Genomic DNA, 19,985 nt, shown 5'->3' with positions numbered 1-19,985 from the left:
ACCATGGGGTACACTTTCCACCCCAGCCACTAAATATGGATTAGCTGCATTATTCAAAATTGAAGTCTGTTGTTTGACTCATGCCCACCAACAACATGGCTGAAGAAGTCAGTAAGACAGCATACTCTAAGATTTTCCTATCACAATCAAATAGTATCAGTGTTTCCTCTGACACAGAGGTTGATATGGTTTGTGTAGTCTTTATATGACTTGAGGGAATCAAATCAATATTTCTGCATGGAGTAATACAGTTGAGTTTCTCTGTTTTCAGTTGTTTCGTTGTTGTACCCATTGGGAATGCTGGAATGTTCAACACATTTTCAGTACAAGGTAGTTTGTGTTGTGTTAAACGTGTGTAGCTCTGAAATAAGAAGAAAATTAGCCTATAACACTCTCAAATCAACGTGCAACCTTGAAGTCAGTGTGTACAAAGACATTCTGTTCTAGCTGTCTATTAGATAAATTAGGAGAATAAGAAGGTTTAAGGCTTATGGGGAGATTATCCTTCTCTTCTGCATATGGCCACACTGGTTAATGCTATGTGTTTCTTTTAATCCCAGGGTTTGTGGGTGAAAATGCTCAACCCATCTCCGATAGCAACATTGGCAGTCGGATGCTCCAGAGTATGGGCTGGACACCTGGCACAGGGCTTGGACCAGACGGCAAAGGAATTGCTGAACCAATCCGAGCAATCCAGCGGCCGAAGGGACTGGGGCTTGGATTCAGCTGACCCAAAGGGCACTCAAGCGAATGTTCAGATATCATGACAACCGCCTTTACTTGGAAATAACGGAAAATATTTTATTCAGATGTTTGCAAAATACCCAGTAACTTATGAGTACAGAAGCTTCAGTGTTCTGTTAAAAGCAGCAAGAGGCCATCTTTTAGGAAGGCTCCATCTTTGAATCCTAACTCTGTAATGGTGCTAATGTTTTAAATTGTACTTTTTAACATTTTTTGTGGTCTTAACTATTTCTATTGTCAAATATTCCATGAACTGATTTGATTTACAATCTCCCCCCCCCCCCAATTAAAGGGCTGCCATCACCACACATGCACATGGGGTATCCTTTTCTAGTATCTTCATAAGAAGGCCATTAGCATAGGAGATGGGCAACAGCAGCCACCTAGAGCAGAGGTGAGAATCATGGTGCTCATGGCCAGATGGGGGGGAGGGCAGTTTAGACCTTAGATCACCCCTCAACCCCTTCAACTATATTAAGAAAAATATTGACCAAAAAGCTGATTCCTTGGTAAGAGAATATACCTAGGGATCATTTTTGGCTTCCTCTAAAATAACGTAGTATTTCAGTGCCTGGAAGTCACCAGTTACTGGCAGGAGTTCCAGGTGAATCAGGAGCCAAAGAAATATTCCTTATCCCCTGGAGTGTGTACACCTCTGAGCTAGAACAGCGACAGTTTCTAGAAAGCAGCCTGCTGTAAATATCCCACTTGTTTCAGAGGGATACCATATAGCATGGGTATAGAATTGCTTCAACAAGGGGACACTCTATGTTGAAAATGGGAGTGACACTTTTGTAAAAGGTAGAAGTTTCGTCTAGCAGCCAAAGTCTTGTCATCCAAACCTACAGAGCCTTAATAAGAGAGCCCTCTGGTGTTTGCCCCCTTTCAGGCCAAAGTTTCATTTGGTATTTCTTCTGGTATACAATATTTGTTAATAACCATACATCCCTTGCTTGCCAGCATATATTTTTGCATGAACAAAGCATGGCAAATGATAAGTTGTTCTTACAATCTGCAGTATGCAGTTCCATCCCCTTCTCTCATCCAAGCCCATACACTCCCAAGTATACAAAGTTTTAAGGGGGCAGTATTTTTTATTTAAAGCCAACATTTTGAAATAGCTGTACTGACATCTTTTACTCAATCACTGTGAATGTATATATTAAGTGGATTTAAAATGAAAGTGTGTCTAGCACCTCTTGGCTATAGTTATAATCAGGAAGATGTTTCTTGATTAAGAAATGGTGGCTGCCATGGGATATTTCCTAGGCACGTTGGCCAGAATTCACTAAGATAGTTATGAATGCATAGCCTCCTTAATTACGTAGTTAGATAGTTTCTCCCAGCAGAATCCTCCCTAATTTCCACGTAGTCAGCAGCAGTTACTGTGATTGACAGAGTCTGTTCCCTTGGCAATTGAGAAGCATCTGACTGATGGTCCCATCCCCTCATGTGAGCAGTCATCTTTGCAAAACAGCCAGAAGTAGGGTCCTTGTCATGGCTTCATACTCTCATTGGAAATCCCTTCTGTGAAAGGTGAGTGGAAATCTCAGTCAGCCACTTCTTGATCAACAGGGGAACAGCTCACTGTTGATCACAGTGACTGCTTTCCCATAAGTGGGAATTTCACAGTCCCTACATAACTTCTATGTTGGGGGGTACATGGACCATGACTATGAACCAGTCACAAAGAAATACCTCTTGGTTATAGCTATATATTTTAACTGCCATGGTTAATTCTGAACATACTCTTAAAAAACAAAAAGTTGAAATTATAAAACAGGTAGTGCTTTCACAATATGAACAGCCATAATTTCATGCTTAATATATTGTCTTTCTGTTGGAATTTCTGATTTATTAAAGAGGCCTTCTAACCATGGATTATGGGCTTGCTTCAATTTGTATGCTAGTTTGATTTTATTATACTTGTACCCCAAAGTAAATTGTCTTAGAATTCATATATTCTTGCTATGTGATATAGCACACCTTCCTCTGCCTTCTTTAACATTGTAATATTCCAAAATTAGTGCATCTAGAGAACAGTGAGAAGAACTCAGCTTATATGGTGGGGCTTTCCTACCTGTTTCTTCCTATTACTAAAAAGAAACCCAAAATATTGAGAAAATGTAACGGGTTTTAGTAACTGACAGGGATGTATGAATCAGAAATGTTAACATTTTTAATAATATTCAGTGGTGGCCATGTTGGCCATTCAGCAAAATCCAACAGATGTTACAGATGTTAACAGCATGTTCTCCTGTACAAGTTCATATTGCAAGTACAGATTTTTTTTCTTTGCATAAAAGGAAGACTGATAGAATACCAAAAATAGTATTAAAATGCTAACAGAAGGTAGGATAAAAATGTGAAGACAACTTCTGAGGTATCGGAGTTGTCCTTGAAAGGATCCTGCAGAGAAAGTAGTAGATAGCTTTCTTCTTCATCTTGCTTCCTGGGATTAAGGTAATTTTAAGCGATAGAAAAGACATTTAGCAGTCAAACAAAAGAGCACTACTATGGAGCTGTAGAGTGGATTTTAGATTTCTTGAAGAGAGTGAATACACTACAGTGTGACCCCTGTACCCATGGGAACGGTATGCGTGGTTTCTTCAACCACATCCAACTAAATATGCTCTTTTGTAGAATTGTCTGTGTCCTCCAGGCAATTCTATGTTATGCTATGCTTTTCCAGAAGTTACCACAGAGTTGTCCTGAAGGACCTTGCAAATTCCTAGACTGGATAAGGTTTGCTGTTACCCAAGGTTTACTGCTTCCACATTAAGTTCAAGAATGTATACCTCATGGATACAAGAGTTGTGCTATATGTATTGAATTGGGGGAGTGCTGAACATACATGAACTCCCATGCCTAAAGACTCCCATGTAGGAGTTCTAAAATATTGTAGGAATGGTCATGATATATACTGTCCATATATAGATGGATCAACTGGGAGAGAATGGTATTAGTATAAATCAGGAGTTTGAGGTAGCATTACTTCAGGGGAAACCCCCAATTCTTCCATCCAATTATTGCAATGTTCATTTTCATTACCCTTAACTTAAGGACAACTGAGTATATGAATCGCATGTTTACTCAGTGTTTCCTCCAATAGTGTGATCTCCTACTCTCACCAAATTTGTGCTACCATTATCAAAAACAAAATTAGTTTTGTTTCTTTTTAAAAAATAAGCTGTATGTGTCATTGAAGGCTTTCATGGCCAGAATCACAGGGTTGTGTGTTTTCCAGGCTGTATGGCCATGTTCCAGAAGTATTCTCTCCTGACGTTTTGTACACATCTATGGCAGGCAACGTCTGAGGATGCCTGCCATAGATGTGGACAAAATGTCAGGAGAGAATACTTCTGGAGCATGGCCATACAGCCCGGAAAACACCCAACAACCCAAATAAGCTATAGTTACTCCACAGAGTAAGTAGTGCTCAAATACACTTTTCCCAGAAGCACAAATAGCTTGTAAACAAGGTACTTGGTTCCTCTGGTCTTTCCCACTGAAATTTCCAGGAACTTAAGATTTAATATATTATTGACACATTACCCTTCTCAGCCTTCAGGGCTTTGTAGGTAAGCACCTGCACCTTAAATTGGGCTCGGAAAGTAAATGGCAGCCAGTGGAGCTCCTTGAACAGGAGGTTGACCTCTCTCTGTAAGGGGCCCCAGTTAACATCCTGGCTGCCGCTCGTTGGACCAGTTGGAACTTCCGAGCCGTTTTCAAGGGCAGCCCCATGTAGAGCGCATTACAGTAGTCCAGTCTGGAGGTGACCAAGGCATGGACCACCCCGGCCAGATCAGCCTTCGCGAGGTACGGTCGCAGTTGACGCACGAGTCTCAATTGTGTGAAGGCCCTCCCAGACACCGCCGACGCCTGAGGCTCGAGCGTAAGCGATGAATCCAAGAGGACTCCCAGACTGCGGACCTGTGGCTTCAGGGGGAGTGTAACCCCGTCCAGCACAGGTTGCCACCCTATACCCCGGTCAGGATTACGATCGACCAGGAGGACCTCTGTCTTGTCGGGATTGATCTTCAGCTTGTTCCTCCTCATCCAGATAGACACAGCGGCCAGGCACTCGTCCAGCACCCGAGAGGCCTCCTTGGAATTAGGTGGAAAGGAGTAGTAGAGTTGTGCGTCATCTGCATAGAGGTGACACCCAACTCCAAAACTCCAGATGACCACTCCCAGCGGTTTCATGTAGATGTTAAAGAGCATGGGAGACAGAATAGAGCCTTGCGGGACCCCACAGCTCAAAGGCCAGGGGTCCGAGCAGGCGTCTCCCAGCTTCACCATCTGGGATCGACCCTCCAGGAAGGATCGGAGCCATGACAAAACCGTGCCCCCGAGACCCATCTCAGAGAGTCGTCCCAGAAGGATACCATGATCGATGGTATCGAAAGCCGCTGAGATGTCCAAGAGAACCAACAGGGTCACACTCCCCCTGTCCAGCTCTCTACGGAGGTCATCTACCAAGGCGACCAATGCTGTCTCGGTGCTGTGACCAGGCCTGAAACCAGACTGTGACTGATCTAGGTAGATGATGTCATCTAGAAAGCCCTGGAGCTGGGAGGCAACCACCCGCTCCAGCACCTTACCCAAGAAAGGGAGGTTGGAGATTGGTCTGAAATTGTTCAGCACCGTGGAGTCAAGGGAAACCTTTTTAAGGAGTGGACGAACCACAGCTTGTTTCAGGTAAGATGGAAAAAAACCCCTGCTCCAACGATGCATTAATGATCAACACAAACCAATCAACCAGCCCCTCCCTGGCCGATTTAATTAGCCAAGACGGGCAAGTGTCCAGAACCGACGTGGTTGCTCTCACAGCCCCAAGGACCTCCACCATGGTCTCAGGAAGAACAAGCCTAAAAAAATCCCACAAAATCGGACAAGCAGATGCCTCAATCACCTCCCCTGGCACTGTGGTGGAATTGGAGTCGAGCTCAAGGCGTATCTGAGCAACTTTGTCTGCAAAATTGTGTGCGAAATCGTGACACCGAGTTGCTGGGTCGTCAAAAGTCTCCTCCACCACAGGTGGCTGAAGGAGTTCCCCAATGACCCGAAACAACTCCGATGATCTATTTGCTGCAGACGCTATATGGTTAGTCATATAGGACTCCTTGGCTGCCCGTATAGCCACGGTATACGCCCTAAGAAAGGCTGTAGCCCGTGCTCGGTCGGACACGTCCCGAGAACTCCTCCAAGTGCGCTCTAGCCCCCTCCTCGTATGCTTCATCACAGCCAGCTCCCCTGTGAACCAGGGAGACGGCTTGTCATGACGCAACGTGATGGGGCGTTCAGGAGCGATCGTATCTATCGCCCTGGTCACTTCCCTGTTATAGAGATCGACCAGGACGTCGACAGGATCGCCAGGCTCCATGGCAGGAAGGACCCCAAGATTCCTCAGGAATCCCTCCGGATCCATCAGTCTCCTGGGGCGGACGATCTTAATTTGTCCTTCACCCCTGCGGAGGTTTAGGGTCGCCGAAAGCCTAAAACTGACCAGATAATGATCAGACCATGACACAGGAAGGGTGTTTTGTTCTTCCACTCTGATCATTCCACTGTCCGCCACAAAAACTAGGTCGAGTGTGTGTCCAGCCTGATGGGTAGGACCAGCTATAATTTGTGATAGCCCCATGATCGTCATGGCGGTCATGAAATCCTGAGCTGCACCAGTCAAGGGGGTCTCAGCATGAATGTTAAAGTCTCCCAGCACCACCAGGCGCTGGGAGACCAAGGCCAAATTGGAGACCACCTCTGCTAGCTCAGTCAGGGAAACTACTGGGTTGCGGGGTGGGCGGTACACCAGCAGAAACCCCACGCTATCACGGTTCCCCACCCTCAGGTGGACGCACTCAAACCCAGATGCTTGCGGAACAGAGCATCTGACCATGGCGATGGATTGCCAATAGACAACTGCGACCCCTCCTCCACGCCCCCCCAGCCTGGCCTGCTGATGCACTCCGAAGCCTGGTGGGCACAGCTGAGTGAGATTTACTCCCCCCAGTTCGTCCAGCCAGGTCTCGGTAATGCAAGCCAGATCCGCCCCCCCATCCAGGATCAAGTCCTGAATGGCAGCGGTCTTACCATTGACGGATCTAGCGTTGATCAGCAAGACCTTAAGGCTAAGGGGACTGCCATGGGGCCTACCACTTCCTACCTTTTCAAGGGTCGCAAGCACTCTGTTGCGCTTCTCCCTAGGTTGTTGGTGACCCGCAAGTCTCCTCCCCCACACGACCTGAATGGTGCCCCCCTCCTCCGGTCCCCCCCTCCCCCCCTACATGGTTGGGATCTGTGGCTAGTCAACTTTCAGAAGAAGTAAGGCTGGAGTATAGTCTCCCTTGGGCTTCAGGTAGGGATGCTTCCGATGTTAAACTGGAAGGGGAGCCATCGAGGGAACTAAGTGGACTAAACAGGGGAAATGTTCTTGGGCGGGAAAGTGTGGCTAATTGTGTAGGGACAACTGGGACAGATGGAGTTTCAAATTGGTACAGACCAGGAGGGGGGGCCCTAACCGGGGAGCTATCTGTGGATTTATTACAGGGACCTGATGGAAAAAGGCGAGCAGGTACCAATGTGTCAATAAGGGGGCGAATATGAGGGTCCACAACTACCCTTCTGATGGTGATGCCCCATTTCTTTAGGCAAGATCGCATTGCCAGTAGCTCACCAAGCCATAAATTGTCTTCCAGTGTAATTAAAAGACGCGTGGAGCGGTCAAGTGACTGGTAGTCCCTCCGCAGCCAAGTTATGGCTTTCAATCTTATTTCCCATGGTCTTTTCGATAGGATTTGGGCCAGAGAGTCACAAACCGCCCTCCTAGAGGTCCATCTGCCTCTATTTATCCTTAGGTCAGCAATGTCCACCGCAAAATTGTCTGTCATTAGGAGATGTTGATCCTGAGTAGAAACTGCGGTTGGCTGAGCAATAGGATCTGATATTAAATTAGCAGTTGTCCTCTGAATGTCCATAGGTGTCGTCCGCCAATCCAAAATGTTTTCGTTTCCATCCATACCCAACAACCCTCCCCTTCCCTCAGTCATCTCATCATCCATCCCTCCCTCCAACCCGAGATCCAATGAGCCTTCCTCTCCATTTGAGCACAAGTCCTTGGGCAAATCTGCACATAAGGGGTTGTCTGCCCTTGGGAGATCGGATTGCACTGAAGTTCTGGTAATATGGACAAGTCCACTGAAGATATGATCCATTTTGTTGTTCAGAATCTTAAGTTGAAGCAACAAAAGATTAAACGATTCTCCCAGGAGGTCGTATAAGTGTGATAGGTCATTCTTCACACGTGACTCTGTTTCAGCCATTCCTATGTCTATCATAAATACCACTTAGACTACTAGCACTACTCCACACTTACCAACCCTCACTCAATGGCAACTTACGTCACACTCAGTCACTCCTCCAGACTTATCACAACATCCCACACCCCACACTCTCATCATTCTTCACAATTTCCCTCACCAATCAAAACTAACCTTCACACTCTCTCCTCGACATACACAAACACTCCTGGGCTCACTTCATACAGATCACCTCTCTGAGCTCAGTCCTATGCTGTCTTTCTCCTTTGCATTATACTAACCTATATATTTCCTGTTATAAATCCTGTCACACTCAACAACCAACACATACAGTAACATACAACATACAGCCAACTATATCTACCCAATAGCTAATCAGAAAAGAGAGAAAAGAGACAAATAAAATAAAAATAAAATAAAAGAAAGAGGCAAGATGGTGACAAGGGATCCTGGCGTGGGCCAAAAGGCTTCCACCCCTTCCTGACAAGGCAGGCCCGACGTGGCGAAAACTGTCTGTGTCTTCCCCCCCCCCCCTGCCCAATTGGGGCAGCGAGGTGTGGATTTTGGCCTGGAGCTCTTCAACCCCTTCCCAACGGGCGAAGGGGCCCGCTGGAGTGGCGATCCACTGGCTCTCCCCTCCCAATGGGCCGATGACGATCCCAGGCCAGCCAGCTCACCCCTCCCGGGCCGGCGAGGGGACAATGGCGGCCTAGAGGCACAGACCGGCCCACAAGGCCGCAACCGGCTGGCTCTCCCAATTCACCCCCTCCCAAGATGGTGTGGGAGGGAGCAGCAGCAACTCGGCCAGATAGCTCTTTGCCCCGCTTTCCAAGGTGGTAAAGAAAGGGGGGGCGATGGAATAGCCCCTTTTCTCACCCACTTGCAAGGGAGAAAGGCCAGCTGGTGGCGAAACCTGGCACAATGGGTCACCGTTGGGGACGCACCTTTCGTTCTCTCCCGCGTTGGTCAGGGAGAGAGAGACAGTGGCAACAGCAGCTCTTCAGCCCCCTCCCAGATGATAAAAGAGGGCCCGATGGATTAGTCCAAGCCGGAATGAACTCCCTCCAGATTGGTGAGGGGGAGTGAGCGAGGGGGCGGCGTAGCTCAACAGATAGGCCGCAGCTCGGCTTCGTCCACAGTGATGGTAAAGTTTTACAGCACGGCTTCTGGTCTTTTTCAATTTGTCAGGTGCCCTGACAGATCAGGAAGATTTTCTTGTCCAATTTGCAGCAGGATGAAGGCTGCAAGCCAAGGATTCCAGCAGATTGTGATTTATCCCCGCTGATGTTAACGGGGTCGCTGTTGCCTTGTCGCCATCTTGGAAAAACAAGTAGAAAGTTGTTCCTTCTTTCAGTGCCGTATACTTCTTTTGTTGGGCACCAAGGAGAATTGCACAAGAAGATACTGGTATTTATAAAAAAAAATTGCAGTGTTTGTGTGTTTTGACTGCTGTGATGAACCTCAATCCAGGTAAGAAATGAAATTATTACTACTACTGCTACTACTTGAGAAACATTCTGAAAAATACATGCACACACAAAATTGGTGGTTTTGTCTACACATGCCACTAAGAGGATTTTAGCCTCTGAACTGAATGTTCTTTGCAGAAACAGTCATATGTCTTTAAATAATGCAGTTATTGCTATGCTGCACTTGACTGTTCCTGGAACATACCCAGCGAAACTAATTCAGAGACAAGAAGGGAAATCAGATTGAAGAGCAAGTGAAGAAACCAACTCTAGAACCCAGTTCAGATATTAAGAAATGCCTGTACAGTTCTCTGGGACAGACGAACTAGGGGATAACGAGAGGAAACAAGGTTAGTTTCTAAGATCTATTTTTTGTTTTGTTTTCATTTTTTAAAATTAAAACCAGTTTCCCAAATTGAATTGGATACAGAATAGTGCTCCCAGGACAATCGGTGGAATTTGGATTCAGATCAAGAAGCTGTATCAGGATGACAACTGAGGTCGTCACAGTCCTTTTTCACTTAAGAACCCACTCTAATCCCATTTAAAAATATCATTTAATCTGTTTGTTTATTTTTATAATAAAAATTTATAAATAACTGGAGTCAGAAACTACTTCAAATCTACAAATCACTGTCAACTTTCAGTCGATCCCAATCTACCTTTTTGTCCATTCCTAGTTTAAAGTATACTGCTAATAAGAATGTATATCCCATGGATAAAGGAGGAAGCACTATCATTACAGAGGTTCATATACTGGTCTATTGTCAAAGTATAGTTGACAATACTATACAATACCATAGTTCCTCAAATTCATACAGGCTCCTTGCATTCTATAGTTGGTTTAGACCAGAAAACAGGGAGAAGAGAAATAGTTCTTTGTTTTGTTGTATTCTTTCTGACAGTATAATAATAATAACAATAAATATACTGCTTTCCACCAAATATGGGATCCAATGTGAATCAATGCACAGATTAAAAGAAAGTGTTTCCATTTTCTCTTTACAAAGAAAAAAAACCAATGTTTCCCATTTCTTGAGTCTTTTTCTGATCTTGTCTATGACCCCTATTCACAAAAGGCTATTTCTGTTCAGAGTAACCTGATATGGAGCAACATGACTCTTACTGAAAGTGACTGGGAATAAGTCAAACACATCCCACTTTTTTATGTTCCTTAGCTTATTCCAACAATTATAGAAAACCTATAGTACATGCAAATGAGTAGGGTACATTTAGGCTTCCCTACATCTGTATTGTTTCACCCACTTAGTGGAGGCTGTTCTTTTCTTTACAGTTTTACATTTACGCATCTATCATTTTCGGCATGAGCTGGGAAGATAATGTTAGACACCTGAGAGGGGCAAGAAGGATGCTTCTTGGGAAGATATAACCTTCCACAGGTAAAGCCAGTGTTTCTCAACCTGTGGGTCCCCAGATGTTTTGGCCTTCAACTCCCAGAACTGCAAACAGCAAGTAAACTGTCTGTGATTTCTGGGAGTTGTAGGCCAAAACACCAGGAGACCCACCGGTTGAGAACCACTGGGATAAGCTTTCCCAATTGTCACTTTCTCCTTAGGAATTTCATGGGGAAAGAGCAGAGTTTTCCCTATGCTTCTGTGAGTGTAGCCACTATGACACCAATTTCCTCCCTCATCTCAAAACGGTATACTCAACATCTGGAACAGCACCCTCCTCCCCAGCAAAAAGGAGGTGCTTAGCAGACAAAGAATGAAAAGAAAGTGACTGTAGGCATGCTCAAATGAACTCAAAGAGCATTGTTAATGTTTGAGGCCACAAGGGACAGGCAAGGGCAGGAGGACATTTTTTCCAAGGTATAGATCAAATTGGGCAACTACACAGGAATCAGGGTCAGTTTTAATCCCTGTATCATATCTCACGTTCTAGAACATGAGAAATAATAATAATGATTACTATTGTTATATTTATTTATATCTTGTTTTTATCTCTATTGAGAAGCAACCAAGATAAAGTGCTGTCGTAATGGTTTAGTCCCATGGCTCTCTCAGAAAACCAATTCATAAAAATGTGAAATGGGAGGAGGGTATTAAGTAGAGTTGTGCGTTTGTGTGGAATTGCTGTTCATTTTGTGTAGTTTGATTCGTGTCCTTTCATTTTTGTATTCGTGTCCCACTAACAAAAATGGGCCACCTATACGACACAAATTTTCATCTGGCTAACGCAAAACACGAAGTTTTGTGCCATTGGCAGCAATGGGAGGGCTTCTGAGCCTCATCTCCTCCCCTTGTTTTTTTTGGGCTAGAGGTGAAAATCGCCACACATGGAGGGCATTTCGACCCCTTTTAGCCCACCAACTTTTAAAATGTTTAGATCTTCCCCAGAGTAATATTATTATTAATAATATTATTACATTAACTTCCGTTTCCACAGATCAGATCTAATGTGGAGGGAGGCATTTCCCCCTCCCATGCTAAGGTCAGATTTCCAGATCCTTCTTAATATAGCTTTTATATATATAAATATTATTAGAATCATAGAATAGTAGAGTTGGAAGAGACCCCATGGGCCATCCAGTCCAACCTCCTGCCAAGAAGCAGGAAATCGCATTCAAAGCACCCCTGACAGATAGCCATCCAGCCTCTGCTTAAAAGCCTCCAAAGAAGGAGCCTCCACCACAGTCCAGGGGAGAGAGTTCTACTGCTGAACAGCTCTCACAGTCAGGAAGTTCTTCCTGATGTTCAAGTGGAATCTCCTTTCCTGTAGTTTGAAGCCATTGTTCCATGTCCTAGTCTGTAGGGCAGCAGAAAACAAGCTTGCTCCCTCCTTCCTATGACTTCCCTTCACGTATTTGTACATGGCTATCATGTCTCCTCTCAGCCTTCTCTTCTGCAGGCTAAACATGCCCAGTTCTTTAAGCCTCTCCTCATAGGGCTTGTTCTCCAGACCTTTGATCATTTTAGTTGCCCTCCTCTGGACACATTCCAGCTTGTCAACATCTCCCTTCAACTGCGGTGCCCAGAATTGGACGCAGTATTACAGGTGTGGTCTGACCAAGGCAGAATAGAGGGGTAGCATGACTTCCCTGGATCTAGACACTATACCCCTATTGATGCAGGCCAAAATCTCATTGGCTTTCTTAGCAGCCGCATCACATTGCAGGCTCACGTTTAACTTGTTGTCCACAAGGACTCCAAGATCTTTTTCACATGTACTGCTGTCTAGCCAGGCGTCCCCCATTCTGTATCTTTGCATTTTATTTTTTTCTGCCGAAATGAAGTATCTTGCATTTATCCATGTTGAACTTCATTTTGTTAGTTTCGGCCCATCTCTCTAGTCTGTTAAGATCTTTTGAATTCTGCTCCTGTCTTCTGGAGTGTTGGCTATCCCTCCCAGTTTAGTGTCATCTGCAAACTTGATGATCGTGCCTTCTAACCCTTCGTCTAAGTCATTAATAAAGATGTTGAACAGAACCGGGCCCAGGACGGAACCCTGCAGTACTCCACTCGTGACTTCTTTCCAAGATGAAGACGACGCATTGGTGAGCACCCTTTGGGTTCGTTCGCTTAGCCAATAACAGATCCACCTAACCGTAGTTTTGTCTAGCCCACATTTTACTAGTTTGTTTGCCAGAAGGTCATGAGGGACTTTGTTGAAGGCCTTACTGAAATCCAGGTACGCTACATCCACGGCATTCCCTGTATCGACCCAACTCGTTACTCTATCGAAAAAAGAGATCAGATTAGTCTGGCATGACTTGTTTTTGGTAAATCCATGTTGACTATTAGCAATAACTGCATTTGTTTCTAAGTGTTTGCAGACCACTTCCTTAATGATCTTTTCCAGAATCTTGCCTGGTATCGATGTGAGGCTGACCGGACGGTAATTGTTTGGGTCGTTCCTTTTTCCCTTCTTGAAGATAGACACCACATTTGCCCTCCTCCAATCTTCTGGGACTTCTCCTGTTCTCCAAGAACTCTCGAAGATAATTGTCACTGGTTCTGAAATAACCTCAGCTAGTTCCTTCAATACTCTTGGATGTCGCTGATCTGGCCCTGGGGACTTGAATTCGTTTAGAGCGGCCAGGTGTTCCTGGACAACTTGTCTCCCTATTTGGGGTTGGATTTCCCCGAATTCCCCGAATACCTTAACCTTTATTGCCACAGATCAGATCTAATTCAGAGGGAAGCATTTCCCTCTCCCAGGCTCAGGTCAGATTCTCAGTACTTTCTTAAGATATACATTATATATAAATATTATTATGTGTACACCCATTGGTACACATCAGCTGTAAGCTCTCTGTCAGTACCTGCTTATAATTACGGGGCAGAAATAAAAGGAAAATGAAAGCAAGCACGATGATTGTGCGGTTTTCATTTTCGTGTCGCCTCTTGTTTCCTATGAAAATGTCATCATTCGTTTTGTGTAGACAAATGGTTGAAAAAAAATGATAGCACAAAGGAAACAAAGGAAAATTTTTCGCGCACATCTCTAGTATTAAGTGGTGTGTGGGGCTGCAAAAATGAGATGTAAGGAATGCAAGCATGTTAGAGGCCACACTTTTCTAACCGGGAATTACTTTGTAGGCATAACTGTAGGGGTGAAGTGTTGGAACGGCCCTGAAAGGAAGCCACATAAGGCAGCAATGAAAGTGATGCCACGATCAAAGAGAAAATTCCAAAAAGCAAAGAGGGGAAGGAAGCAGAGGTTGCAGGGGTGGGGTAGGGATTGATCTATATTAGTTTGACACTGAAGCCTATCATTGTCTATTGTGATTGACACTGAAAGTATTTTATATCCCTGTGTCAGTTAGTTTGTTTATATGTAGTTTTTTGTAGATGTAGTGTAAATGTAGTTAGCAAATATTTGCATGGGTATATATGTGTGTGTTTTATTTTATTATGTTTTGTCTTATGATGTCTATCTTATATGTTGTTATATATTAACAACCCTTTGGATGAGAAGGGCAGGATATAAATGTTAGAAATAAATAAATAATAAATAATATATGTTAAAATAGTTATTGGAGTTCATTCACCAGAAAATATAAAATATAGATAAGACCTGAGAGTCAGGCTGAATCCCCCAACTTCCAAGGCTTGTTGTATAAACTGGAATTCCTGGGATTTAAAAATATCCTAGCATGATATAAAGAGGCAATCAGCCATTCATTTCTTTAGCTACTCAGTAATTTCTATTGGATAAAATTTAATCATAGCTTTCATTGTCGTATTAACCCTTCCCATCCTATTGATTATATTTCCAGAAATGTTGGTCGGTTAGAATCACCTGTCACCTTAGGGGTAGGAAAGGGTCTTCTTTGTTTAAGCACAACTCCCCCCCAAGTCATTATGTATTAAATACTCATTGATTTAACAGGTTTGCTGTAATATATATTCAACTGACAAGTGGACCATGAAGCCTCCTTCTGGTGGTCTCCCACTAAGCACAGACTCATTACTTTACACACCTGACATTTTAAGTAGATCCAGATTTCTCTCCTGCGAGTCAGCCCCATTAACTGTCAGTGTGATGATCTACTATTGCCACTTTTGGTTTTATCTGTACATTAGAGTTGTCTCCTGTCTTTGAATTGTCAGACAGCATAAATCATTCCCCTGATTCAGACATCGCTGCTGCATTCGTAGTGGAACAATGAGACCTAATTTCTTGTCAACTTTTCCGGGGGTGGGGGTGTTTCATGTTTCTATTCCAGGAGGAAGCTTATCTTGATAATACAATTGTGTGCATGGCTACAGCCTTCTCTTATGAGGAAAGGCCTTGACAAACTCTACCACTGAACCAACAAGTGAACTGTTTCAAAATGGTTTAATATTTAATGTCAGGTAGTGGGAGCATCCGTTTATTAAGAGACTAATCATGAGCCACATTAATACGCAATAAATGGGATTTACTAGAACAACTTAATGCTTGTGGCAGCAGACGTATTTCATTGTTGAGATCATTCAGATGAGTGCTTTGACTGGCTAAGAGTCCAAATACGGGGCTGAGCTCTGAGCATTATACAACAGCACCTTCCTTAACAGAGCCATGTGCACTCTTGATTATTAACTGCTGTGGAATCTATATTTTCCCAGATAATTCCAGTTTTGATGAACTTGTCTGACATGATTAACTTTCTTCCTTTCTACCATTAATCATGACATTACCACATTTGCATTTGGATTCCTTAGTTAATGCATCGCTGCAGTGGTGGCATGTGGCTAAAATTATGTTTAGTAATTTTTACATGTGAGGTGTATTGTGTTGGTGCAGGTGGAGCACTTATTTCACCATTGTTAGCTATGGAGATCTCAAGTACACTTTAATTGATAATTTTTTCCCCTAAGCATTGGAATGATGAGCTTCTGAATTGTAGCCAATGAATGGACACTGTTGTGAGCTGCTTTAGGTCCCATTCAGGGAAAAAAGCAGAATATAAAAAAGATTTATTATTATTATTTGTACACAGCAAACAAGATCATTATGCTGGCTGTTTTATTGGATCACATGTCGGACACTTCCCAAGTGTCTAGGCTTGTCTGATGTATTGGCAAATAATGAGTACGGATCCGAGTAGGGTGGCACTGCACCCAGTGTGCCAGTCACCACTGGGACCATCTTTACTCACTTTACTCTTTGTAGTTCGATCTAAATCCTCGTATCATATCTGCTTTTCCAGTTGTTTCTCTTCAATCCTTCTGTCACCTGGGATTGCAACATCAACGATCCATATTTTGTTTTTTAACACAATTGTGAGGTCAGGAGCGCTCCAAAACTCCAAAAAATTATTATTATTATTATTATTATTATTATTATTATTATTATTATTATTATTATTATTATTATTATTTTCCCTGTAGTCTCCCAATGCATTTGCCAATCTGCTTGGACCCCTTGAGGAAGATATTTGGACCATATGAAATACATTTGGAGGTGGACACAGATAATACAGAGGCAAGGAGGTAATGTCCAGTTGCATGTGTGGGAACAGTCTTGCTCCAGTTGCATGTGTGGGAATAAAGGCTCATATAACATCAGATGTTTCTTGTTGTCTATTCCTCCTAAGGGCAAAAGTAGATAGGCAGGTACCTCATAAGTTAGCTAAGTAGGTAGGCTTATACTAATTTTACCCACACTTTCAAAAGAGCAACAATATTAATCCTATTACATATCCAGAATTCAAAACATGATTTGAAATTGGAGATTTCACTACCAATATTAGCAAGGCAGGTTTCCAAAAGCCAGCTTACTTAGTTTTTCCTGATCATGGCAAAACGTTCAAGAATCCAGTCTTTTAGAATGCATTTTATTTCTGCGGAAGAATTATATCCCAACCTTCCTTCAGTGATTTTAGGAGAGCACAGGTCCCGTCTTGCCACCATATTTTCTCTTGCCAACCTTGAAAGATTAGTCTTGGTCAAGATAACTGAGTGATCTTCATGAATGAATGGCATTTGAACCCTAATCTCATAGTTTCCAACACTGCTACACCTGGTTGGCTCTTGACAGTCAGGAAAGAAAGACATTTTCCATGTGGCAATCTACTCTGTTTCTTAGAAATAAAATGAACTTGCAGTCTAAACAAATTGAACTCCTTTTCTTTATGTGTTCCTCCCTTCCATTCTTTTTTTAGGGGTGGGGGGGGGAGCTATATCTTTTCACACAACACAATTATAGCTCTGCAGTCCTGCTTTAACTGCCATGGCAGAATGCTGGGATTTGATGTTTAGGAAAGGACATTTAGAGTTCTCAGTCAGGGAGTTCTAATGCCTCACCAGACAATAACTCCAGGATTCCATTGGATAAAAAAAATAATTCAAGCAGATTTCAATAGCTTGCAGCATGTTCTAGCTGTCAGGACTGATTGTTACAAAAGGATAACTTGGAAACAGAGATAAAATGGATGTCTACTTTTAGAGAACTAAAGCAGAGATTCTGCATGGAAAAACAGCTATGATGTCAGGGTGGCATTCTGTCTCCAGATCTGACTCCCTTAAACCCATATTAAAAGCCAAGCATCTGTACCAAACAAAGGCATTCTGTAGTGCTGAAAGCTGTGTGCAGCTTCTTTTTGCCCGGGGGGGGGGGGGGGGTACAATAGGCAGAAGCAGGCACCCCGCAGATCCTGCTGCAGCTTTTCACTACTTCATGGCTCACTGACAGAAGAGGGTTGGATGTCTCATCCTGCAGCACCTTGCTTACCAGAAACACAGAACTTTGTTCTGAAAAGTCACCTGGTTTTTAAGGTGGATTTTAGGGACATTTGCAGTTGTGGTAATTGTGCCACAGTAGTAACTGTGAATATAAAATGACTGTTTAAAAACAAAACAAAAAAACAACCTGTGGTTGTATGTTTTTGTATGGTTTTAAATACAAATTGGAATTCTGTTAAGGACCTATGTCTTTGTAAAGGGAATTCACATTGTGTACTTGTATAATGTCCATATAGAGAGATGCTATATCATTACTACCGAGGGCAAGATGGATGGATGTTATCCTTGAAGTAACTGGCTTGACCTTGTAGGAGCTAGAGGTGGCCACAGCCAACAGGGAGCTCTGGCGTGGGTTGGTCCATGACATCACAAAGAGTCGGAAGCGAATAAACAACAACATATCATTACTATATAGCAGAGCCAGCAAAGTGCTTGAAGCACAATGGGAGCAATGCACAATGAGACCATTCTGCATTAGTCCTGATTTGAGGAGTTTGTTTCCAAAAGGCACTAAATCTAATTTTAAAAAATGAGTTATAGGTTGGCTAGGAGTACAATATTATATACAGATCAATACTATCAAAATGTATCAAATCACTTGGGTACAGTACTTGAGAAATTGCATTTTATAGCAAAAGCATGCATATCTTTGCCACTTTTCCCCTGATTGTTATAAAATTTGTTTATTTATTTACTTACTCTATTTCTACCCTGCTCTTCTCACCCTAAAGGGGACTCAGAACGGCTTACAGTTTTGGCCACTTCAGTGCCACATTGCAAATACATAGTGTATAAATATAATACAAATCAAGCAAGTTAACATAAAATGCAAAACAAAAAATCACACAAAGCATAATTATGTCCAGAAATGAGATATAAAGAAAATATTAGGCATTAAAAACATTTAAAATTGATTACAATTATTGTGGAGACTCCTCAATTAAATAGTATATTTTGCTAAGCTCAGTCATTGTTCTAAACATTGTTCAAATTGATTTCATACCTTTTGGAAGCAAGTTCCACATTCACAATGGGACCAATGGACACCAGACACTGTTTGCTGGTGTCCCTTTATGCATCTTCACAATTCAGTAAAGGAGTTTCTTATCTCCTTTACTATATGATATCATATCCAGTGCTGGCTTGCAACACTGTAACTGGCTAACAAGATGCCAGTCCAGGTATTTGTTCTTTGAGGATACGGACCAATTCTGAATGAGGCTGACATCATGCCATCACTGCTTTGTTCACTACATTTGGCAAGAACCTAAGAAGACATCACCTTCTAGATGTAATCTTGATTTATTTTATTACTGCTTCTTCCATCCTTCCTTTGAAAAAACTTCCCATAGAAAATCTCTTAAGGAGACAAGGTCAAAATAGCCTTCTAAACTCTACTATGAGGAGTCTCATATGATCAGAAGCTTACACCACATTTGCACATGCCTTAGATATAATTCATGACTGCATTGTTATGTCTTCTCTTTTTTTCACCATATGAACTATATTTCCCTATATGTAGCAATTCCCATTGGTTTATGAACAAATTTCATTCATCAAGGCTGAATCGTGAAGTCGTGCATCTCCATCTAATCTCATTAGAGATGTCAAAGCATTGCCTATTAATAGGTGCTACATTCACAAGGAAATCTTTGCTGAGTGAGACAATAGGCCTATGTGGTCTACTGTTGTATTTTCATAGTGGATACCAATGAGAATCTCATGGAGCAGACATGAGTACAAGGCTACCTACTGTTTGTGCTCTCCAGCAACTGGTACTGAGAGCCATATTGCCTATAACACAAGAGACAATACCTAGTTATCATGGCCAGTAGCTATTGATAGCTTTATCCTCCATAAAATTATCTCACTATATTTTATGCCATCCAAGAAAATTAGCCTCTGAGTAACTAAAAATGTGCAATTCCATCATTATTTATAGAATAGATTGTCAGATTTTCATCTTCAATCCACACACACAACACATACAATAGTATTGTGGAGAAAATGCTGAAGAATTTCAAGGTGCATATTTCTATACAAATGCACAGGAGGACAATTGTAAGAAACTATCTTAAAATACAATGTAGTTCTAATATCTCCTCATGAAGTAGTTCAGGGGATGGAGGAAGAGCAACAAATGGTATCTGAGCCTTTCCTGTGGTAGCTAGAAGATCCATTTCTCTGTTCCTTAAAAAAAAAAGCTAATACAGCTGTAAATAATATAAAACCATTATCAGCTGGTGTAATATTGATAT

General features: G+C 42.7%; 1 protein-coding gene across 1 annotated transcript in view; it reads left to right on the top strand.

The window, feature by feature from the left end:
- The window catches only part of gpatch2 (G-patch domain containing 2), a 149,547-nt gene extending 146,924 nt beyond the window's left edge, over nucleotides 1-2,623 (top strand). Inside the window, exon 10 of the mRNA XM_008125857.3 lies at nucleotides 561-2,623. Within this exon, the coding sequence (XP_008124064.2) occupies nucleotides 561-730 (170 nt within the window). The 3' untranslated portion in view covers nucleotides 731-2,623. The remainder of the gene's footprint in view (nucleotides 1-560) is intronic.
- The last annotated feature ends 17,362 nt before the right edge of the window (nucleotides 2,624-19,985 follow it).

This window comes from Anolis carolinensis, chromosome 1, assembly GCF_035594765.1.
Source record: "Anolis carolinensis isolate JA03-04 chromosome 1, rAnoCar3.1.pri, whole genome shotgun sequence".
Classification (NCBI taxonomy): Eukaryota; Metazoa; Chordata; class Lepidosauria; order Squamata; family Dactyloidae; genus Anolis; species Anolis carolinensis.
This window is presented reverse-complemented; position numbering and strand designations above follow the sequence as displayed.